At 37.3% G+C, this 22,414-nt stretch overlaps 3 protein-coding genes across 8 annotated transcripts; 1 reads left to right on the top strand and 2 right to left on the bottom strand.

The window, feature by feature from the left end:
* Positions 1-3,578: 3,578 nt before the first annotated feature.
* Positions 3,579-5,642, bottom strand: mrm1 (mitochondrial rRNA methyltransferase 1 homolog (S. cerevisiae)). Its single transcript, XM_051418370.1, has 2 exons — positions 5,558-5,642; positions 3,579-5,432 (listed from the first exon to the last, which is right to left on the bottom strand). The coding sequence occupies exons 1-2, from the start codon at positions 5,569-5,571 to the stop codon at positions 4,220-4,222; spliced, it is 1,227 nt and encodes a 408-aa protein (XP_051274330.1). The 5' UTR covers positions 5,572-5,642; the 3' UTR covers positions 3,579-4,219.
* A 646-nt stretch (positions 5,643-6,288) lies between these two features.
* Positions 6,289-10,033, top strand: chmp2a (charged multivesicular body protein 2A). The gene is given in 7 exon segments (XM_051417634.1): positions 6,289-6,453; positions 7,325-7,492; positions 7,580-7,585; positions 7,587-7,760; positions 7,877-8,007; positions 8,795-8,856; positions 8,944-10,033. Coding segments are annotated over 6 exon segments (663 nt in total). The 5' UTR covers positions 6,289-6,453; the 3' UTR covers positions 9,066-10,033.
* Positions 10,034-10,768: 735 nt separating this feature from the next.
* Positions 10,769-17,021, bottom strand: msl1b (MSL complex subunit 1b). Of its 6 annotated transcripts, none has more exons than XM_051417627.1 (9): positions 16,903-17,021; positions 15,635-16,322; positions 15,337-15,536; positions 14,825-15,186; positions 14,660-14,724; positions 14,492-14,559; positions 13,497-13,621; positions 13,308-13,380; positions 10,769-12,662 (listed from the first exon to the last, which is right to left on the bottom strand). In XM_051417627.1, exons 2-9 carry the CDS (start codon positions 16,235-16,237, stop codon positions 12,572-12,574), a joined length of 1,587 nt encoding a protein of 528 aa, XP_051273587.1. In that variant the 5' UTR covers positions 16,238-16,322; positions 16,903-17,021; the 3' UTR covers positions 10,769-12,571. The 6 variants fall into 6 exon arrangements, with proteins under 6 accessions (XP_051273587.1, XP_051273592.1, XP_051273593.1 ...); XM_051417632.1 differs by having other exon boundaries at positions 14,660-14,733; positions 14,867-15,186; XM_051417633.1 differs by having other exon boundaries at positions 14,867-15,186.
* Positions 17,022-22,414: the final 5,393 nt, after the last annotated feature.

The following is a 22,414-nucleotide window of genomic DNA, read 5'->3' as shown; positions in this document are numbered from 1 at the left end:
CTAACAATTATTTTCTGTTTTTCTAACAATTATTTCTGTTTTTCTGACAAATTTTTCTGTTTTTCTAACAATTATTTTCTGTTTTTCTGACTATTTTTTTCTGTTTTTCTGACTAATTTTTCCTGTTTTTCTAAAAAATTCTGCTTTTCTAAAGAATGTCTGTTTTTCTGACAAATTTTTTCTGTTTTTCTGACTAATTTTTTCCTTTTTTAAAACAATTTTTTCTGTTTTTCTGACTAATTTTTTCCTGTTTTTCTAACAATTTTTTCTGTTTTTCTGACAAATTTTTTCAGTTTTTCTAACAATTATTTTCTGTTTTTCTAACAATTATTTTTTGTTTTTCTGACTAATTTTTTCCTTTTTTCTAACAATTATTTTCTGTTTTTCTGACTATTTTTTCTGTTTTCTGACTAATTTTTCCTGTTTTTCTAAAAAATTCTGCTTTTCTAAAGAATGTCTGTTTTTCTGACAAATTTTTCTGTTTTTCTGACTAATTTTTTCCTTTTTTAAACATTTTTCCTGTTTTTCTGACTAATTTTTTCCTGTTTTTCTAACAATTTTTCTGTTTTTCTGACAAATTTTTCTGTTTTTCTGACAAATTTTTTCTGTTTTTCTAACAATTATTTTCTGTTTTTCTGACTAATTTTTCCTTTTTTCTAACAATTTTTTCTGTTTTTCTGACTAATTTTTCCTGTTTTTCTGACTAATTTTTCCTGTTTTTCTAACAATTTTTTCTGTTTTTCTGACAAATTTTTCTGTTTTTCTGACAAATTTTTTCTGTTTTTCTGACTAATTTTTCCTGTTTTTCTAAAAAATTCTGCTTTTCTAAAAGAATGTCTGTTTTTCTGACAAATTTTTCTGTTTTTCTGACTAATTTTTCCTTTTTTTATAACAATTTTTCCTGTTTTTCTGACTAATTTTTTCCTGTTTTTCTAACAATTTTTTCTGTTTTTCTGACAAATTTTTCTGTTTTTCTAACAATTATTTTCTGTTTTTCTGACTAATTTTTTCCTTTTTTATAACAATTTTTTCTGTTTTTCTGACTAATTCTTTCTGTTTTTCTGACTAATTTTTCCTGTTTTTCTGACTAATTTTTTCTGTTTTCTAAATTTTTCTGTTTTTCTGACAAATTTTTCTGTTTTTCTGACTAATTTTTCCTGTTTTTCTGAGTAATTTCTTCTGTTTTTCTGACTAATTTTTCCTGTTTTTCTGACTAATTTTTCCTGTTTTTCTGAGTAATTTCTTCTGTTTTTCTGACTAATTTCTTCTGTTTTTCTGACTAATTCTTTCTGTTTTTCTGACTAATTTTTCCTGTTTTTCTAAAAAAAATTCTGCTTTTCTAAAAGAATTTCTGTTTTTCTGACTAATTTTTTCCTGTTTTTCTAAATTTTTTCTGTTTTTCTAACAATTTCTTTTTCTGTTTTTCTGTCTCTTTTTCTAACTAATTTTTTTCCTGAATTATCAAGATTATCGAACCTCCAACGTGCAAGTGACTCCCTGACTACAAAGTCCTCAGGTGCCTGCGTAGAGTCCACAAACTAATAGATATCAAACCATCTATAAAACTTAAAGACAGGACTATCTCCTAGTGTCTTAAACCAAGAGAAAAGTAAATCTTGATTGAACTAAACAAGCTGGTCTGTTAAATCCAGCTCTCAATAAAGGAATTAATGTGTCTATTGTTTCTAAGGCCTTCTAAACTCAGAAAATAAATTACTCTGAAAAACAAACCAAAAAATAAAATTTCAAGTGAATGCAATACACTTACGTAATTTTATTTTATAGGCTGTCATAAAAAATAAAATTACAGAAATGTATTGAGGTATTATCAGAATCACTTTTATTGGCCCAGGTTAGTAACATTGTTCACTCACCATATTCCACTTTATTGCATAGAGTATATTTATTTTCATTATGGTTTTATTATATTTTACTCTTTGCACTACATTCCCCCGGTTCCACCACAGGCGATCAATAAAGGAGCATCTTATCTTATTTTATTTTATATGCACACATACAAGGAATCTGACTCTCAGTGTGCAAACGCAGAATAAGCATGAAGAAACAGGACAACAAGATACACATAAACTGCTATGTACAGTTCTACACATACAGTATATTTATATATAAGCAAAATAAATAATTGTAGAGAGGATGCTGAAATAAATGTTTACGTGCAGGTATTTTTATGTACATGAGGCAAGTGATTATAATAATATATTCTGTATGCCTTACTGTATATAATTATTGGAACTTATTATTGGGAATTATTATTACTGTTAGTCTAACTCAGTGGATAAACTAGCTTTTTTCCATAAAATATGTCACTTAGTTTACTTAACTTAAGTGAACTAAGTGAAATATTTTATGGATATTTCATATTATATTCAAAGAATAAACAATAACAGTGCCAAACAACTGATAAATTCTATAATGAACCTAAATAGTGAATCTAATAACTGCAGGAAGTTTGTGTAAAGGAAAATCTGTGAATTTTGCATCACAGATGAGTGTTCCTAATAATTCTGGGACATTTTTATACAATTATTTGTCTGTATTATGTTATTTTAACAATCATAGATACTTAATACCTTTCTTCTTTTGACAAATTCTGTGTTTTCTCCTCATTGTTCTATCAGCTCTTTGATTGTTTTAACTTTTCTAATGCAGGACGAGGCTGTAAAATAGTAATCTAAAGCTTAGAAATAACAATTTAATGTAGTTTTCCTTCACAGAAATGAATGCTGAGAGAAAGGCGTGCTGTGTAAATGTTCTGTGTGTTTTTTTAAAGTTTTCTTACACCCCTTAAAATCAAGAGGGCCTTACGACCCCCCCGGTGGCCAAAAGTATGTGGACACCTCATTCCACATGCATCCTTTTAGACTGAGATTGTTTTAATGCTACAGCATACCATGATATTCAAACTTTGTGACAACTGGCCACAAGGCCGCTGTGCACCAAGCCAGGTGTATAAAGAAAGCCTTGGAAGAGTCTGACTGACCTGCACAGACTGCTGACCTCGACCTCTTCCAGCAGCTTTGGGGTGAGCTGAAGCACCAACTGTCGGGAGCCAGACCTTAACACCAGCTCTCGGGGCTGAACGGGAGCAAATCCCTGTAAAATCTGGTGGACAGCTTTCCCAGAAGAGTGGAGGCTGTTCTTAGCAGCAGATTAATGACCATGGTGTTGAAATGAGATGATGTTTTTAGGAGTATAGGTAAGGGTATAGTAGGGTACTTGAAGGGATAGGGTCAGTAATTTTTTGACAGGCCACCCAAAAGTATGTAAATATATATCTTTAAAATTATAATTAACTTTTTTTCTCCCTACACTTTAACACCTATGCTGTTTAAAACCCTTCTACACAATACCAATGTCAGTAATTCTAGTGGGGAAATACTGAATTCTTGTTTTTTAACTTGTTTTTTCTGCCTAAAAAACTGTCGAATCAGCCTTAAAAACCCAACCGTGAGCAATTCACGTGTAATTAAATAATGTAAACTCTTCAAATTCCCAGAAACAACACTCAGAACTTAGAGACTTAAACACAGAAACAACACTCGACAAATATACAAGAATTAATATAATCAAGTATTACTTTATTCAAAATAAAAGCCAGAACAGTTTAAACCTCTTCATTAAATTCATGTCACTTTTGTAGCCACGAAGCAACACTTAGCACAATATACAGGCAGACATATAACATAACTATATTATTAGCTACTTCAAGTGAGCAACAGATCAGTGTTTTAAAGGACAAACCTGATGTTATTCTATATTTTTCTTACTGTCAACAAATTAAATTAGAAGATCAAATGTCGAGTTCATGTAACAAAACTTTCAAACTTTTCTTCCAGCCTCAAGTTCGCTGGTTTCTACTGAAGATGTAAATCTTTCACATCACAAACATGTAGTTTCATCATTAACAATGGCTTAATAATAACCTTAAACAGCTGGGCAGTTTTTAGCAAACTTTACTCAAACACACAATTCATTGTTGTTGTTGACAATAAAAGAAATACAGAATAACTTCATCATTTAACACCACCTCCAAAGTTTGCAAATCAGTTTAATAAATGTGATTCTGTTGTCAGTTCTCTTGCATCTTTGGTTGAAGTACAGACAGTTCTTATTATTAATCATTTTAGTTTCCTGGAGGTAGCAAGAAGGACAACCTTGTGAATGACAATAAAACATCCCCTGAATCCTTGAACATTCATCATCTGGAGCCGAGCAGAGAGTGCAGCAGGATGGCTGTAGCTACAGACACGTTGAGAGACTCGACCCCGGGGTGCAGCTCTCTGCCGGCTGGGATGGTGAGAAGAGTTTGGCACAGCGAGAGCAGCTCCCGGGACAACCCTTCCCCTTCACCGCCCATCAACAACAACGTGGGTTTAGTCATCTGAAAGTCTGAACACTGGGTGACAGGAATCTGGATCTCCTCCGCTTCGGCTCCCACGGTGCCGACCACCTGCCAGCCCTGTGCCGCCTTCAGCCTCAGCATTTCTTCCAGGTTTTGGTACCCGTACACGCCCATCACCTCCATGACGCCTGAGCTGGCCTTGCTGACCACTGGGGACAACGGACAGCTGTTGGAAAGACTGCTGGCGACTCTGTCCACGCCGAGGAAGTAGGCAGTGCGCAGGATGGCGCCGAGGTTCATGGGGTCCTGAATTGCCTCCAGGACAAGCCAGAGAGGGGTGCGGTGGTCTTCTCTGCTGGGTGCTGAGTCCCTGCCTTCAGTGAGGTAGCTCAGAGGACTGGCCTGCAGACACACTCCCTGATGTAGTCGCCCAGAAGACATCTTGTCCAGATCTTTCCTACTGACCCGATGGATTTGGACTCCTCGCTGATGAGCCACCTCACACACCTGCAGCACAGAAGCCCTGTGAGAGGCCTCGCCATCTTTTACAAACAGCTTACGGGCCGTCCTTCTACCCTGAGACAGAGCAAAGAGACAGGGAGAGACGCCAAACACAACCTCGTAGCTCTCTGCTTTGGAGTCCAGTGTCGACTGCTGTTGCATCTGTTTCTCCTTCTCCTCAGGGAAATCATCCAGACACAGTTTCCTGAGTTCAGACGACACCCTGCTGTTGTCTCCCTTCCTCTGATTGTGCTGCACTGGCTTCTCACTTTTCCACGCTTTGCTCTGACCTGACCTCTCACGATCCCACCGTCCATCAGATGCATTAGGTTTGGGTTGGCCCCCGGGGGTACTGAGCACTGTGCGTTGTCTCTTTGGCAGAGGGTTGAAGCTCCTGTCCTCTGGGTGCAGGAGAGCAGCTGTGACATGATAGGAGGCAGACTGAGAGCTCACTCTGGAGATTAAAACAGGAGTCTGCAATCTTCTGGTCCAGACAAGCAGCATCTTCTGCTGATGCACAATTCTTAATACCCACATATTGACAGAGTTGGAAATGTGTCCAGAGGCACTAAGAAGGTCAGAGAAACGTGGTTCAAATGCCTGAGAAGTCCTTTAATCCACATGTGTGTCCGCAGATTTCTTGTCGATTATCTTTAATCTTGATTATTAAAGGCAGAAATGTTAAAGAGTTACCTTTGTTCAACCATCAACACCAACTCTCTCCCTCCATAGCTGCTGTGTTTGAGGCCTTTCTATGAAATACGCACATGTGCAACGCAGCTGCGGAAAGTACGCGACATTATGACCGGATGTCGAGCGCGTTTACCTATAAAATAAAAGCCCAACAAAATGTAATTCATGGCATTCAGAAGTTTTCCCAATAAAATAAGAAAATTAACGGCATAAACCGGAGACTTTGATTTAATCTTGAATATATTATTAAAGTTATATATATTTAAGTATATTTGGTCTAAATATCCTGAACATAAACACCATGTGTAAAAGAAAAACACTGAAAATACACCTTCAGTGTCCTCAATAGTAGCTATGGCTGTAAAGGTGCTGCTTATGAATTATGATGATAATTTAATGTAATAGAATATCTCAATATAAAATAACAATACATATCTGAGTACTTTTACTTTTGATAGTTTATATTTTGCTGATAAAATTGACCCTTATACTTTTTTAAATCGTGGTATTACGATGTGAGCTTAATTAAAATATCTACTATTTCCACCACTGTATTAAATGTTTTAATTTTAATAAAAAGTATTTTTTTTTTTTTATTATTTTTTTTACAAATAAAGGCTTTATTTTGAAAGTTGTTTCTCTCACTTCCTCTGGTGTTGACGCTTGTGACGTCGGTGATTATAAAAAAAAAAAAAAAAAAAAAAAAAAAATCTGACGTTTGTTGTCAGGCGTGCGCGATTACGTCATTTCCCGGAAGTGAAACTATCGCAACACGGAAGTGTCGGAAAGAAAACAAATAATCGCTTCTAACTGTGTCGAGTTGAAGTCGGAGAAAAACGCCCTGAACACCGTCTACCTTCTGGATCACCGTCTTCTCACGTCGAGCCCGGCAGACGGTGAGTACTGGCTATAGTCTGCGCCGGTGGGGGCTATCAGCTGTGGGGGGGGTAAAAACAGGAGAGAGAGTTCAGCGCTGGTTTAAAGGCCTCAAGTCACACAACTAACTGCTGAGGAACATCCCATAACTCTTTATTCTCCACTGCAACCTGAACACTGAGGAAAAGTTCCATTTAAAAGTCTGTAGGTAATGTTTTACATTACATTAAAGGACTGTGTGTGTGTGTGTGTGTGTGTGTGTGTGTGTGTGTGTGTGTGTGTGTGTGTGTGTGTGTCAGGTGATATGAGTCAATCAGTCCATCAATAAGTTCTCATATTAACTGGTTAATCGTTAAGCTATGAACAGCCCAAAGAACCCCAAATATATCCAAGTTATGATGAAGGACAGAAAAAAAGCAGCAAATCTTTACATTAAAAGAGAAGATCGATTGTTCTGATCGATTGTTCTGATCGATTGTTCTGATCGATTGTTCTGATCGATGTTTAAATACGAAGCTGCAACCAGCAGCTGGTTCATTTATCTTCGTTAACAGACAGAACTCGCCTACCAGCGCCTCAAAAGTTCACTAATTAACTCAGTAAATTCTGTTTATTCATTCAGAAAATGTGTCAGGTGACATGGGGGTGAATCAGTCAGTCAATCAATATGTTTTTATATTAATTGATTTATCATTAAGCCATGAAAATTACAATAAACAATCCAAAAACCAAAATATATTCTCAAATCTTCACATTTGAGAAGCTTCCACTTGAGATTTTGCTTCAAATTGAATTCCTGTCCGTCCTAATTGATTAATTGATTAATAATTTAACCACTTTTTAACAGCATCTATCTAGTATTGACTTTCTGCTTGTGCTATTTTCAAACAGATGGATTTCCTGTTTGGGAGAAGGAAGTCTCCGGAGGAGCTGCTGAAGCAGAATCAGAGGGCGCTCAACCGAGCCATGAGAGAACTGGACCGAGAGCGAATGAAACTGGAGCAACAGGAGAAGAAGATCATCGCTGACATAAAGAAAATGGCCAAGCAGGGACAAATGGTGAGCTGAAGGAAACTTTCTGTGAGATATTAAAGAATAATCCTAACTGCCACGTGTGCTTGTTTTTTTTTTTTTAAATCCTCGCAGGACGCTCGTCAAAATCATGGCCAAGGATTTGGTTCGCACGCGGCGCTACGTGAAGAAGTTCATCATGATGAAAGCCAACATTCAGGCCGTCAGTCTAAAGATACAGACGCTCAAGTCCAACAACAGCATGGCACAGGCGATGAAAGGCGTCACCAAAGCCATGGCAACCATGAACAGACAGGTCGGTGACACACCTGAATCTTCAGTGGACATCAACAACAACAATAACAATAATAATAATAATAATAATAATAATAATAAGCCTCTTGTGTTGACAATCGTATTTAATTTCCACAGCTGAAACTGCCTCAGATTCAGAAGATCATGATGGAGTTTGAGCGACAGAGTGAAATCATGGACATGAAAGAGGAGATGATGAACGACGCTATCGACGATGCCATGGGGGATGAGGATGATGAGGATGAGAGGTGAGGGACAGTGCTGACAAATCTTTTCTTCTACTCTTTATTTAGTTGTTTCATTATAATAATTACTGACCAAAGAAATGAAAGAAAATCACATTATCTTTATGTTATTCCCCCAGAACCTCCTCCATCCCTCAAACACACATAATACCTATAATACATAACATAATGAAAGAAATTAGACATCTTGTACCTCTTATTTTCCTTTACATTCTTTATAATCATCAGATTTTATTCAATTTTTAACCAGTGAAATGGGTTTCATTAAAGGAGTAGTTCAATAAACTCGCTGGCGTTTTTACTGAGAAATAAATGAAGAAGATGCCACTTTTATGTCTCCTCAAAACACACACATATAATACATCATACATAAAATAGATCAATAAATACGTAAGTTATCAAATTCAAATGAACACGCATTATACATTATACTGTAGTTATATATATTTAAAGGGACACTCCTTCAGTTTATCGCCTAAAGATCAGTTCACCTGTCACGAGGAGTGTGACTCAGCCTGTGAGCAGGTTGTGTAATTCGTTCTGTGGCTCTGGAGGAGCTTTCTAAAATCTGACTCAGCTGACGTCATAGGCAGGGAGGGGAAGCTTTCACCTCACTGATTTCAATCTTCACATATTTGTATCGCAAAGAACTATTGAGTTGCATTATGGGAAGTGTAGGATCCAGTGTCCAGTTCTTTCTTGATTCATAGCCTCCACAATCTTATATAATTCACCCAATATATGAATTCACTTGAACACGTTTGTAACTGTGCCTCTGCTTCATGTACAGCGACGCCATCGTGTCCCAAGTGCTGGACGAGCTGGGTCTCAGTCTGTCCGACGAACTGTCAAGTAAGAAAAATCCCAACACTTCCTCGTCTGTTGTCCGGTTTTTACATTTATTATACTGCTCATCGTGTGTGTGTGTGTCCATCTCAGATCTGCCCACCGCCGGAGGAAGCTTGGCGGTGAGCGGAGGAAAGAAGGCCGAGCCCCAAGCCGCCCTGGCTGACGCAGACGCCGACCTGGAGGAGCGACTGAACAACCTCCGGAGAGACTGAACGCGGCCGGAAGGCGCGCTGTTGTTTGCGAGGTTGTTAATACAGATACAAACATACTCGAATCTCTCGTGTTTAGATTCTTTTTGAAGGTATAACTGGCAGAAACGCCGGCTGTTTCAGAAAAAAAACGGTCTGTGTTATAAAAGGTGTATGGCTTTCTGTTTTGAGGTGTTTTTTTTTTTTTTCATTTTTAAGCGTGAATTGTGTATTTTATCAACAACAACAAAGAAAGAAACCCTATAAGGATCATTCATAGGTCTAGCAAATTCTTGTCTCATGTAAGACATTGCCAAAACACACAAAAATATCTAAAAGTGACAATTTATTTCACTGTCTGTGTAGATACTAACTCCTTGAAGGCATGACGTTTTCACAATTTAAATTAACACTAAAGACGTTTTAAAAGAACCCAAATGAAAGTTGGTAACGTGACAGAAGTGGCTATTTTATATGGGTGTCTGCACTTTTTGTACATCAGGCTGGTTTTGGCGTTCTTTGTATCCACATCATCGTATAAAATACAGTTTTAGCTCCGATTTGGGCTTTTCAATGACTTTTGATTGTGTTTATTTGTGGGAGTTGATGGTCGTCAGGCTCCAGCTGAAGACGGTGTACAAAAAGTCTCATTTATCTCGACATCTTTTCTGTCTAAATTCACTAACAGGACGGTTTATTTTACAAAAACACACACATATATATATATATATATATATATATAGGGATAAAGGATAAAGGACAAAGAAAGAAAGAAAGAAAGAAAGAAAGGAAGGTATGTTCAGGTGAATCTTCACCGGTGGAAAAGCACTCCTGTGTACTTCCGTTTGTCTGTGGTGTTTTTTTTTAAGACGAGCAGGATTTTCACCAAAAATAATTAATTAATACGAAGTCGGTGGTGTTTTGAGAAACTGTCCTGTTGTTTTCCTTTTTTTTCTTTGTTCAATAAACATTTTTTTCCAGATTTAACATAACTGGTTGTTTGATTAGAGGAATATCACACATGGAATTCAGTTTATGAGTTATAGAAAGCACTACACTAGTGTTTAAGAGCTTTACTGAGCCCTAGGAAATCACCCAGATGATGCAATCTGGGTTAGTCCAGCTCGGGTTTGGAGGCTACATACTGTTAAAGGCATTACAAACTGAAGGAGTGGAGTTTAAAAGACGTGGGCAGGGAGTGTCAAATGAAAGATGTTATCTTGTTGCATTATGGGAAGTGTAGTATTCAATGTTTTTTTTTTGGGTGGTTCACTTTCTAAGTATATCTTAATACTCGCATATAAAATATTGGTCACTCTATAGTTTGAAGGAATTTTATACTAAAAAGATTAACTTTTAAAGATCACTTGATGTTACTAAGTACAGTACTTGAGTTAATGTATTTAAGTAGTTGACATTTTAGAGGGAAATATATATATATATACTTTTAATGGGAGTATTCTCAAAATGTGGTTTCACTGCTTTTTCTTAAGTACAGGATCTGAACACTCAGACTGGTGAAGCCTCATATTTAGCTTCAGCTGAACTTAAACGCAACAAAACCTGTGGATTTTATTATATATATATATATATATATAAATATTATAATCTGAGTTATTTGAATCTTGAGATATGTTTAAGAAATGTTTAAGATAAGGTTTCTGTAGCAGTTTGTTTAAATCTAAAAATGTCCTCATCCAAAATGTTTGTTTAAAACCAAAAACAAATTTCATAGACATGTTAATTTTATTCCAAAAAAATTTAACTTTCAAAACTGTCAATTTGTCAACATACAATCATAGAACAATATTGAATGTACTCAACACTTCCAACATTAAATAATAAAAAAATAACAGCCATGTTTTATGTACATTTGTTTCTGAAAGCTATGTACAGAAAAAAAAAAAAATAGAAGAAAATAAAAGAAACTCAAACTTTGTATTTCCAAACTCTGCCTACAACATACGCCCGGCAGTCGAAGTATTGAAGCTTGCAGAAAGCCATTGCATCATAAAAACAGGTTGAGCAAACGCAGCGAGGGAAGAAGAAAGAACGCGGGCAGAAATCAAACACTGCGATTGTGACTGAGATTAACTCAGAGAGGGAGAGATTAACTGGCAGCATGTTAAAGAGCATACTCGTGAACATCATAGAACTACAGCTAGAAAGCTTATTTATCGTCTAAAAATGGTTTCCCGTGAACGTCAGATAGCTGCGTCCTTTAAGACACCAATGCATACACGTAACTTGCCTAGTATTTACTGGATGTAAGCGCATTGTAAAGATTGGAAACACAAAAATTAAGATCGTAAACTGTACTTTTGTTGTTATCGGATCGCCTTACGATGAGGCAGCAGGTTCTCACTGAACAGAGCAGCCAAAAGTCATGCTATCAAGAACAAGAGTTTGTAGTTTTTGTTGCCCAATGAGCAGAGATTATTCTCCATTCTGGGGTTTAAGCCATGCTACCATCTTTTTTATTTTTATTTTTTAAAACAGCTAGAGTCCATGCAACTCACATAAAATAAAAAAAGTAATAGAAACAAAACAGGGAACAGAACACTGGGTATCACGCCAAGTTTTACCACCCCTCTAATTTTCTGTGCTTTAGTTTTCATAAAGAAAACCAGGAACACGTAACAATCATTTGCTTTTCTTATTCTTTTTCTTTCTTACATTGGATTGGCAAGAACTGATATATTCTCTTTTTTTTAAAATATGAAATCATGCTGTGTGGCTCAAAACTCCCGATATCACACTGAACATTGATAAATCTTTAGTTGTGTGCGAACAATATAGGCAATACACAGCACGATACAGTCAGATTTGGACATGTTTTTTTTCCACAGAACGAGTGGTAGGACGACCCAGAACCAAAAAAAAAAAAAAAAAGTTGTAGCCGTATTGCTCATCATGACACACAATTCAAGCTCTACTTTTCAGTCAAAATGGCAAATAATGTTTCTTCAAACCCCCCCCACCCACCCGCCCGCCCCTGAACATGAATGCACTCCAATATAGAGTCCAAATTATCAGCTGACTATGCATAAAAAGTGATTAACGCCACTTTTTGTGTGATAAAACCAATTTTTCAGGATGGAACAGCTGCTACAAAATGTATTTTTAACATGTTACAGAACATGCACATAACATTTTTCTTTTTTTTTTTAAGAATACAAACTGATGTGTAATCTTCAACAGCCGCTAACATGGGAACTGTAAATATTGTGGCGTCAGGCATTTAATCTCCCCTTTCAGAAGTGTAAATGAGACCAGAATATCGACATCCACTGGCGCAGCTACGTCCCATCCTATCACAATATTCTGCAGGAGATCAGCTGGTCTGAGGCGACACGTTGAGACTTGAGAGCCGTGAACTCTGCCACAGACTGAAAGCAACAGCAGTTATACATAGCGACTGGTGACGCGCCTCCCCCACCCCGTCCCTCCCCAGACAAGACAAATGTGTAGCATTCTCTAAATCTGCAGCACGGAGCGGCATCTCTCCGCCGTTTAACGCCACGTGGGTTTCACTTCCGACAGGTCCGGTGAGGCGTGTGTTTTTTGGGCACCTCGATGCGACATCGGCTTCGGTCATCCAGCCAAGGCAGCTCGAAGTTCCTGGAGGAAAAAAATTATTTAAAAAAGAATAAATAATAAATCAACATTTTACTTTTGTTTAAAAATAAAAACAAGTGTAGAGACTTATTGTGCTCGTCTTCAACTTGAATTAGACAGGGGAGTGAGTGGATAAACAGAATACAGATTCTTCTATACAGGGCACAAGGGCTCGCTGAAAGGTTTGATGAAGCAAGGTGATCACGTGCTATTTGGGCTGCACAATAAAGGTAAAAAAAAGATCATATTGCAGATTATTTTAACAGATATTGTGGCTGCAATATGATTCACAGTAGTGGGAAAGAGCATTTTTGCATCACTGTTTTCATTTTCACTGAAAAAAACAACCAAAATCATGATAATTGTGACATGTAATGTTGTTTTGTCACCTGTTTTACATTTATCCCAGTTGAACATACCTGGGATACTTTGGTGTGATGTGCTTAGACATAGGGAGTTTCTTTAGGAAGAGTTCAACAGACTATAAAAAGAAGCCCTGACGCTGTTCTGGAGGCTTACTAAGACACTTAATGTTCTTCCTATCCTGTAAGCACCAGGTCCAACAGTGCCAGCCTGAGCTGAACACAGTTAATGTGACATGAAGCTGAATTAAAAAAAGGAAAAACAACAAACGCAGCTCAAACTTACTGTTGTGAGAGTTTGGGCAGCGGCCGGCCAAATGCAACCACAGGCAAGAAGGGAGTGATCACTATAGTTTCAACTGGAAGAAACAAAAAAATTATAATTTTAAATCTCTTGAATCCGTTTTAAAAAAAAAAAAATCCCGTTAGTGTTGCTGATTGCAGTTTAATTGGACGGGATGTTATGCAGATGTACCGTCTTCAGTGTCGGGATAGAAGGACGACAGCTCTGGCTCGGTCTCCGGGACGACTTTCTTCCGGTTCATGCGCTGCTGCAGACGCTGGAACATGCGCTGCTCTCTGATTCGCTGGATGTCCCATCTGAAAAACACAGAAAATTAATTTTAAAAAAATGTCAGGAAGAGTAGACAGACAGAAATCATAATAACCTCAGAGTGCTTTAGAGCTGGTAAGTGATACGTCTTACTGCTGGAATTATTTGAAGCTTAAACTCTTCAGACGGCATTTAAAACTTCAAATTCAATCAGAGCTTCTCTAAGCACTAAATCTCCACCTTCCTCTACTCAGATGTGCATGTTTTAGTGCGAGGAAAATCAATTATTTATGATTGTTTTCTGATTAGTTTTTACACTGTAAGCCTTTAAAAATCTAATATTTTACCATTTCTAATCTACCCACAGTCAAATCTTTATGCTAAAAATAGTCGAATCTACAGTCTGACGATACATCGACCACCTATTAGTGATTTATCAGTATTTGGTGCATGTTTTGGCCAAAAGTTGACACTGACACTGTGAAAATATCTGTTATCTTATCAGCAAAGAAATAAGAAAATCCACCTTGTGCATCCTTTTGACTGGCATCTGTTGACTATTAATATTTTAGTTCTCAGCTCTCTTGATCTCAATAAAACTATATTGATTACACAAAGCCTTCCTGTAACTTGTGCAGACAGAAATAAAGTAGAAAAGCACTTAATCGAATGTTTATTACAAGTTTAGAATAATGTTTGTTGTATTTGTGTTATTTAAAAGTTATTAACAACATTGTGATTTATTTTCCAATCCTGTTACAGCCGTTCATCTCTTGGTCACCACTCTTTAATAAAAAAATGTTTAATTATGCTCCATGTTTACCTTAACAAACATATAATACATATTATATATTTTAACTCCAGTATTCAGTATCAGGACAACATATCTAACAATAACTTCAGTTACTGATTTGTACCTTTTCCTCCTCTTCTCATCCAACTCCAGCTTCAAGTGGCGTTTCAAAAACACATTGTCATCCAGCGGCTGGACGGGAAGATAAAATTCACACATGTAAATTCAAACAGTTTCGAGGATTTAAAGTGAGATAAACTCCAGAGGTAGAATTATTTAAGATGAGTCTCACCTCCGGGGGGGTGAAGGAAGGGTCCTCGTCCAGGGGCTCTATAGGATTTTCCCTCCAAGACGGAACTACAAGGCCAAAAAGAGGGAGAGGAAATTATTCATAGGTAGTGTTATGAGTACATTTGATGGATATAGTGATTAAAGATGGGATATAGGTTAGGCTTACAAACAATCAGCATATCATGTACTACATGAGGAGTCCACTCACTGGCCACCTCTTCCTCCTTTTTAGGGGAAGTCTCACGCAGAGGGGACAGAGGAGGTTGGTTCCAGCAACAGAGGTACATCTCTGTAGTAGACATGAAGGGCAGATCTTCAATCTGACAGCTCAGCTCGGGCTCCTCTTTGCACGGGAGCATAATGTCCCTTTCTGCCCCTGACCTCATGGGAACGGTCTTCTCTGGGGTTTCCTTACTGCGCAGCTCTCTGTGATTGGGAGAGCCGGGCTGAGTTTCGGGCTTCTGCGGGCTAAGCTTGGCACTTTTGCCCCGTGATTTCTGGACTTTTGCATCCCCAAAGCAAGATTTCCTGTGTGCAGAGACGATAATAAGAATAAGAATTGAAGTTGAAGACATTTTAAGTCATGAATTATACCTCTAAAAATCTGAACAGAGCAAATTAAGACTACATTTTAATGACTTGTCCTCCTTTTCCCAGTGCTGTCTGGTGTAATTTTACCTCTTTTGACCTTTGCCACCCCGACTAAAGGGATGCTGAGCGGCTGTGTTTGGCTGCGGACTCTCTTCCGCGTCCAGATCCCACATGTCCTCCTTGTCAGGGGTCCATGGCTCCAGGGGCTGGAAAAGGCGCTTGTCACGCGGCGGGTCTTTCCTCGTGAGCTGCAGGCGACGCTCCATGCGCTCAATACGTGCAAGCAGCTGCAAAAAGAGGAACGTGGAAACCAAAAACTTAACTTTAAAAGCAAACACATGATATCAACCCACCAATATTTGCTAAAAAAAAAAGTTTTCCTTACTGTCTCTTTGTCTGCTTTGAGCTCATCTATCTCCTTGTCCTTGGACTGCAGCTGTTGTTGCTGTTGTTCGATGAGGTCCAGTTGGAGGAGGAGGATCTGCCTGAGGCAGTTGGCCTGCGTGTGGGGATTTGCAGGGGTCTTCCTGATGTTCCTCCACTTGCCCTCGGACGAGAGTTCAATGGATGCGGTGCCGAGGACTCCGGGGACGACCCCCTTCACGCTGTCGTCGGCGCCGGCATCCTTGGGGTTGTTGTTCACAGCCATCTGAGGGTTATCCATAGTGTCAGCAGAGAGGGGTTTACCTTTCACTGGGGTTCCCTCACCCCCCATTTGTCTGACAGGGGACAATATCCCCACAGTTTTACTGTCTCCTTGAACTAGATCTGCAACTGTGGCAGCGAGGGGGACTTTACTGGTCATGTAAATCTGGTCTAAGTCCTTAGATCTGCTCTCGCCCCTGTGTACGTCTTGCACATCTATAACAAAGTCACAGGACTCCCTCTTGAGGCTCACAGGACCCCCGAAGTGCGTTGGGTCAAAGTCGATGGCGTCAGCGTCCTGCTTGATCCCTGTGTTTGGAAACAGTGTGGATCTCAGAGTCATGGCGAACACAGCGGCTTCTCATCCTGCAACGCCTCGGCGATGCAACTCCCAGCAGCCTCCCATGAGAACTCGAGCAGCTGCTGCCCTACAAAGAGAAACAAACAGCAGACAGCAGACACAGTCAAAAGACATTTATCGTGTTGTTACAGATTAAAGTGGAGGCGTGCTGTCTGTGAACGGAGGCTAATACTCGGACACACCGTAGAGAAACTACAACATGATCCCGGGGCATCCTTCTCCTGGGAAGAAGAAAAAAAAAAAAAACCGGCTCGAAACCCAAGCTAAGCTACGTTAGCACCGCAGTACAACCGTACAGGCGCTAATTTCAGAGACTAACTAATCACATCAGGAGACATTAAACACACCGAGCCTCGGGGTTACACGTTACAGCAGGAGGGCTTCACACAACGACTCGGGAGTGGCTGTGTAGGACACTGGCAGCGGCCGTCTCCTCCATTTTGGTTCTCGCGAAATCATGAAAAACAATAACAGCTAGCCGAGCTAGCACGCTAACGCTAGCCGGCTAGTTCAACCAGCACGGGGTTCCTGAAGGCGGCGCGTGCGTGTGCGTGTGTGTGTGTGTGTGTGTGTGTGTGTGAGGGGGTGCACAACAACCACATTAATAGTTGGGACACACCTGTGGTTACCTGTGTGTGTGAGCTCACCTCGGTTATAATCCGCGTCCACCTGCGACTCTCTTCTTCTTCATGTTCCCTCCTCAAGACTTGTTTTAAAGCGCCCTCTGCTGCGCATGCGTAATGTGTTGGTTGTTTCTTGTGTTTGAGAGGGAACCAGCAGGGGGCGCCACTGGGCCTCTCTCTGCACTGTGGTTATGTAAGGTTAAAAACAGAGGGTGGGTGGGTGGGGGGGGTTAAAGGCGAGTTTAGAGGTTTTATTTTGTGTTTTATTTTTCTGCTGCTTTATATATATATATTTTTTTAATCTGTACAGCTCTTTTTCATTTTAAAAACACTTATTTTACATATTTTTTCCATTTTTTTTTATTGTTATTTTCTATTTTGGGTATGTTGATTCATATATATGATGTTTATTGTTGTGCACCAAAACACTAAAGCTAATTCCTACTATAAGAACACCTACTTAACCTTTATTTACTACATGTGTTTTATAACATTAATAGTTATATTGGACATAAAACCTATTTGCACTTTGAATTTAGTCATTTTGCATAATCAGTACTTTTACTTTTTAAGTATCCTACATTTGAGTGCTGATACTTTTGTACTTGTGCCTCTAAACTACATTATTTGTTATACGATTGTATGTACACTGTATTCTTTTTATTTCACTATATTCCCGAATGCTGCTGTGTTGATTTGATTTTCTCCTGCAGGGGGATTAAGAAAGGTATATCTTATCTTATTATCTTTAAAAAAAAAAACAGACTAGTGGCATCTGTAGATAAAAACGTCTCATTCTAAAGTAACAAAAACACACTAAATCCTTTATTCAGGTGATTATTAATATTATATTCCATTTCTGACAATAGATCCACCTAAATGTTCAACACTGGACCTTTAAGAAAGCAGTCATACTCAGTCTACTTTCATTCTCAGCCACTGTATTGATAATCTGTGGATATCAATATTAAGAGCATGTATTCAGAGCAAGATTTAGCCTTGTGAGACTAACCCCATCTCTTCAGGTTGAGCGTTTGCATGCAGCACTCCGAGCAGACAGACAACCAAAACTTCAGACAGCACCTTCATGATGAACCCTGAAGCAAAACACACAGAAATGTACTACATGTGTTTTATAATATTAATAGTTATATTGGACATAAAACCTATTTGCACTTTGAATTTAGTCATTTTGCATAATCAGTACTTTTACTTTTTAAGTATCCTACATTTGAGTGCTGATACTTTTGTACTCGTGCCTCTAAACTTTGAATGCATGACTTCTACTTGTGATGTAATATTTTATTCTGTGGCATTGCTGCTGATATTTATTTTATTTTAATACTTTAAAACATGTCAGGGGGATGTTTAGGCTACTTTTTCGGCAGCATATTTATTTGACAGCTGTAGCTACTGGTTACTTTGCAATTTAATATTTTCCATATAAAACACATAGGATAATAATTTAGGATTTAACAGCAGTATCTGCTAAAACCTAACAGACATAATGTGTATTAAAGTGTATTTTAAGACTTCCAGGGCATTAGTGTAATACATAAATAACATTCGTTGGACATATAACAGAATATAGTATTATAAGAATGATAAATGCTCTATAAAATGAGAATACAATGTGCCGTCTAGAAGCTGGTGTTTATGATCATCTTATAAAATATGACGTAGGTATTTAATTGCTGCTTTATTCCACATTAATAATAATAATCCAAAAATGTAAATTATAACCTGATAGAAGAAATAATGTCATCCCACCACTGATTTTACATTATAGTGCTACTTACTTACTAGTAAAAGATCAAAATACGACTGCACATAACTGGATAATGATCTAAAAGCAATTATTAAAAAGTATTTTATTACTATTAAAGGTTGAGAATAAACACCAAGCTGTTCTATAAAAGTATAAGCAGGTGTTGCTCCTTTAGAATTACTCATAGAATTACGTTTTCTGTAGGAAATATCTGCGATAACCTTCAGTCAAACATCCTGACACAGAACATTTCGGCCTACATTTTACATCTTTATCCTCGTGTATTATCAACAAACCATTACTTTTTTCATACGCTGCCACATTTTCATTAGTTTAATGGGCCTTGAATCATTTCCTTTGGGTTGTTAACTCAACGCCAACTCTTTAGGAAAAAAGTAAAACTCAATTCACCCTCCACATTTATTACAGTGCTGCTTATCAGTAGTCACCTGTGTATGTGTGTTTCATAAATGCTTTAATGTGCTGGAACTAAAATGTTTTTCTTGCTCACTTTCCTGCTATGACATGTATTAATATTGTGCAAACTCCATAAAAGCCCATTTTCTGAAGGCACCACGTCAGGGTAAGTAGCTTAAGAGCGTCTCGTTTTAAAGATATATCTCCATTTAAAGGTAAGAAAATACTCTCAAAAAATGAATTCATGCAGTTGCTCACACATTTGGTTTAAGCTTTTATATGTTTACTCTTCCTCTTGGGCTTTTAGACTTTAGATTAGGGAATTATAAAGACGTTATTTTTTGATCAGCTCTCGTTTAATTAAAACATTTCTGTGTGTTTTGCTTCAGGGTTCATCATGAAGGTGCTGTCTGAAGTTTTGGTTGTCTGTCTGCTCGGAGTGCTGCATGCAAACGCTCAACCTGAAGAGATGGGGTTAGTCTCACAAGGCTAAATCTTGCTCTGAATACATGCTCTTAATGTTGATATCCACAGATTATCAATACAGTGGCTGAGAATGAAAGTAGACTGAGTATGACTGCTTTCTTAAAGGTCCAGTGTTGAACAATTAGGTGGATCTATTGTCAGAAATGGAATATAATATTAATAATCACCTGAATAAAGGATTTAGTGTGTTTTTGTTACTTTAGAATGAGACGTTTTTATCTACAGATGCCACTAGTCTTGTTTTTTTTTTAAAGATAATAAGATAAGATATACCTTTCTTAATCCCCCTGCAGGAGAAAATCAAATCAACACAGCAGCATTCGGGAATATAGTGAAATAAAAAGAATACAGTGTACATACAATCGTATAACAAATAAGGATATTACAAAACATAATAGAAAATATAAAACTATAAATCAAAATATATACACTATATGCAAATTGCAATGGTGTGCAACTGACTAAATATCTAAACTGTACATGTGCAATTTAAGATAAAAGATTTGTGAGTTTTGCTTCCACTGTATGTTAAATAATTGAACATAAAGGCTCCTGTCAACTAATTCTAAATTAACACAGAAAAAATAAAGAGTAAATTAAAATAAAATAAACATCAGGGCTGTAAAAGGCCATTTTTTTCATTATATACCAGAAAAGAACCTTTTGATATCGGCATATATTGTCTGTGATAGGCCAGTATCGGTGGATAATATCGGTTAGGCTCTACTTAATACACTAAAGGATTAGTTAATTTTAAGATAAGATAAGTCTTTATTGATCTCCAGAGGGGAAATTCAGGCGTTGCAGCAGAACAAAGACAGAAGTAAGTACAGATAAATAGAGAAAAGTTTAAAATAAGCTCATGTCAGTGAAGTATATTAGATATAAGAGTTATATGATACCCTCTACTGTACACCAGAATAATAACCACAACCAAACAGTGAATCTAGATAATAATAAACAGTTCATTAGCTGCAGCTCATGTGATTTTACATCTGTGTCTTTTGTCAAGTCTCAGTGAAGACGAGCAGCATGTGGGGAGAAGATACGCCGAGTCGACGGTTGGCAGCGAAATCAGCAAAATCATGGATTCACTGGTGCAGAAGAACTTTGTCGACTTCTTGCTCAACCAAAGGGAGAAAAGAAGCAAGTAAGTGACTCAAAGAGTGCAACAGATTTCAAAGCAAACGCAGGAGATAACAGCAGATTTATGGTAAGTGATTACTGCCCCTCCTTCACAGGCCTGCTGCCCCTGCAGAGGAAGAGCCAGAGGAACGTCTGTACAACGAGCTGCTGAAGCTCAGTCACCAGAAGAGAAACATCTAGGTGTGTTTTCCTCATTTTATACTGTATTAACTGATCTGTCTTGCTGTGTTTTAACATCATGTCTCACATCTTGTTCTCAGGCTCCAGTAAGCTGCTGTGATGCTGCTAAAAACCCCACAATTCTTCTGATGTTTCCTTCTGATGTTTTTAAAAGCTTGGCTGATGTGAAATCTTGTGTGTAATGAATGTTTGTCCTGTGGTAAATTAAATAAAGTGACTTAAAGCCGAGTAAGTGGCATTGTGTCTTTATTCTCTAAGAAACATTTAATAGGATATAAAAGCTGAAATGCTCCAGTTAAGCTGTGTAAAGTGTGTTTAAGGCTTCATATATGTTTATTTACCTAATTATGTAAAAGTTATTTACATTTAACAGCTATAATGAGACGTTATTGTCAGATTAGGAGAAAACCTATAATCAGTTTATAAAATATGCAGTGGTGGAAGAAGTATTCAGATATTTTACTCAAATAAAAGTGTATAAAAATACTCAAAATGTTAATTTAAAAAGTATAAAAGTATGCACAACGGTTCATTTTATAATCATATACAGTATATATTATTGTATTATAATTATGTGAGGTTACTGATACAGATGCAGCTTATTGTAATGACTTTATATAATGCAGGGTAGCTTAATCTGTAATAATATATCATCATTTATTAGTTGATTTATATATTGTGTTAATCTGAAAAGTCACTAGTAACTAATAGAAAGTATATTTGTCTCCAAAATTTAGTGGAGTGGAAGTAAAAATAACAGAAATACTGCAGATTAAACTATGCAGCAACATATAAGAAGTTCAATTGACAACATTAAAATGCTGCTGATAGGTAATAAAAGGAAAACAGCATAAATTACACAATAATAAATACAATAAAAATACCGTAATGAACTTAATACACTACAAATACCCCAAAAATAATGATTAGGTGAATGAAAACCACTAAAACTTTAATCTTGACTTTAAAACTAAGTGGATAGAAATCATAAAAGATAAAGTTCTGTCTCCACACACAAACACACCCAGGAATTTATGTTTTGATGGATTATTTGACCATTTAACTCATTGTTTTATGTTGCTAAGATCCTATTTTTTCAGGAATGTTTCAACTATAAACATTATGGATGCATTTGTAAGTTTTTCTGACTCATGTAAAGAGAAAGAAATCATGCATTAGTCTTAACTTTCATGCTAATAAAGGGCTGTAACTGCTTTGGATTCCTGTGTTAAAATGTGCACAGGGAAATCATAAATTAAACACAAAAAGAAGAGACTCTCACTTGTTGTTATTTTGACGTAAACTAGTGACTTTATCTGTATTTTATACCCTTAAACAGACATTTTTTTCTACTTTAAAGCCTCTTGACTCTTCAGCTCTATTAAGAGATTTTTTTTAAATTCTGTTTTTGTATTTTCTAGCTTGAATTTTACATGTTTTCTTGTATACAAAGCAGTTTTTAAACAATAAAACAAAATCAGTACTGCAATATTCTCCGAGACACCAGGGGGCGCTCTACGATAACACGTTGACGTCATT

The sequence above is a fragment of the Dicentrarchus labrax genome, unplaced genomic scaffold (genome assembly GCF_905237075.1).
Source record: "Dicentrarchus labrax unplaced genomic scaffold, dlabrax2021, whole genome shotgun sequence".
Lineage (NCBI taxonomy): Eukaryota > Metazoa > Chordata > Actinopteri > Moronidae > Dicentrarchus > Dicentrarchus labrax.
This window is presented reverse-complemented; position numbering and strand designations above follow the sequence as displayed.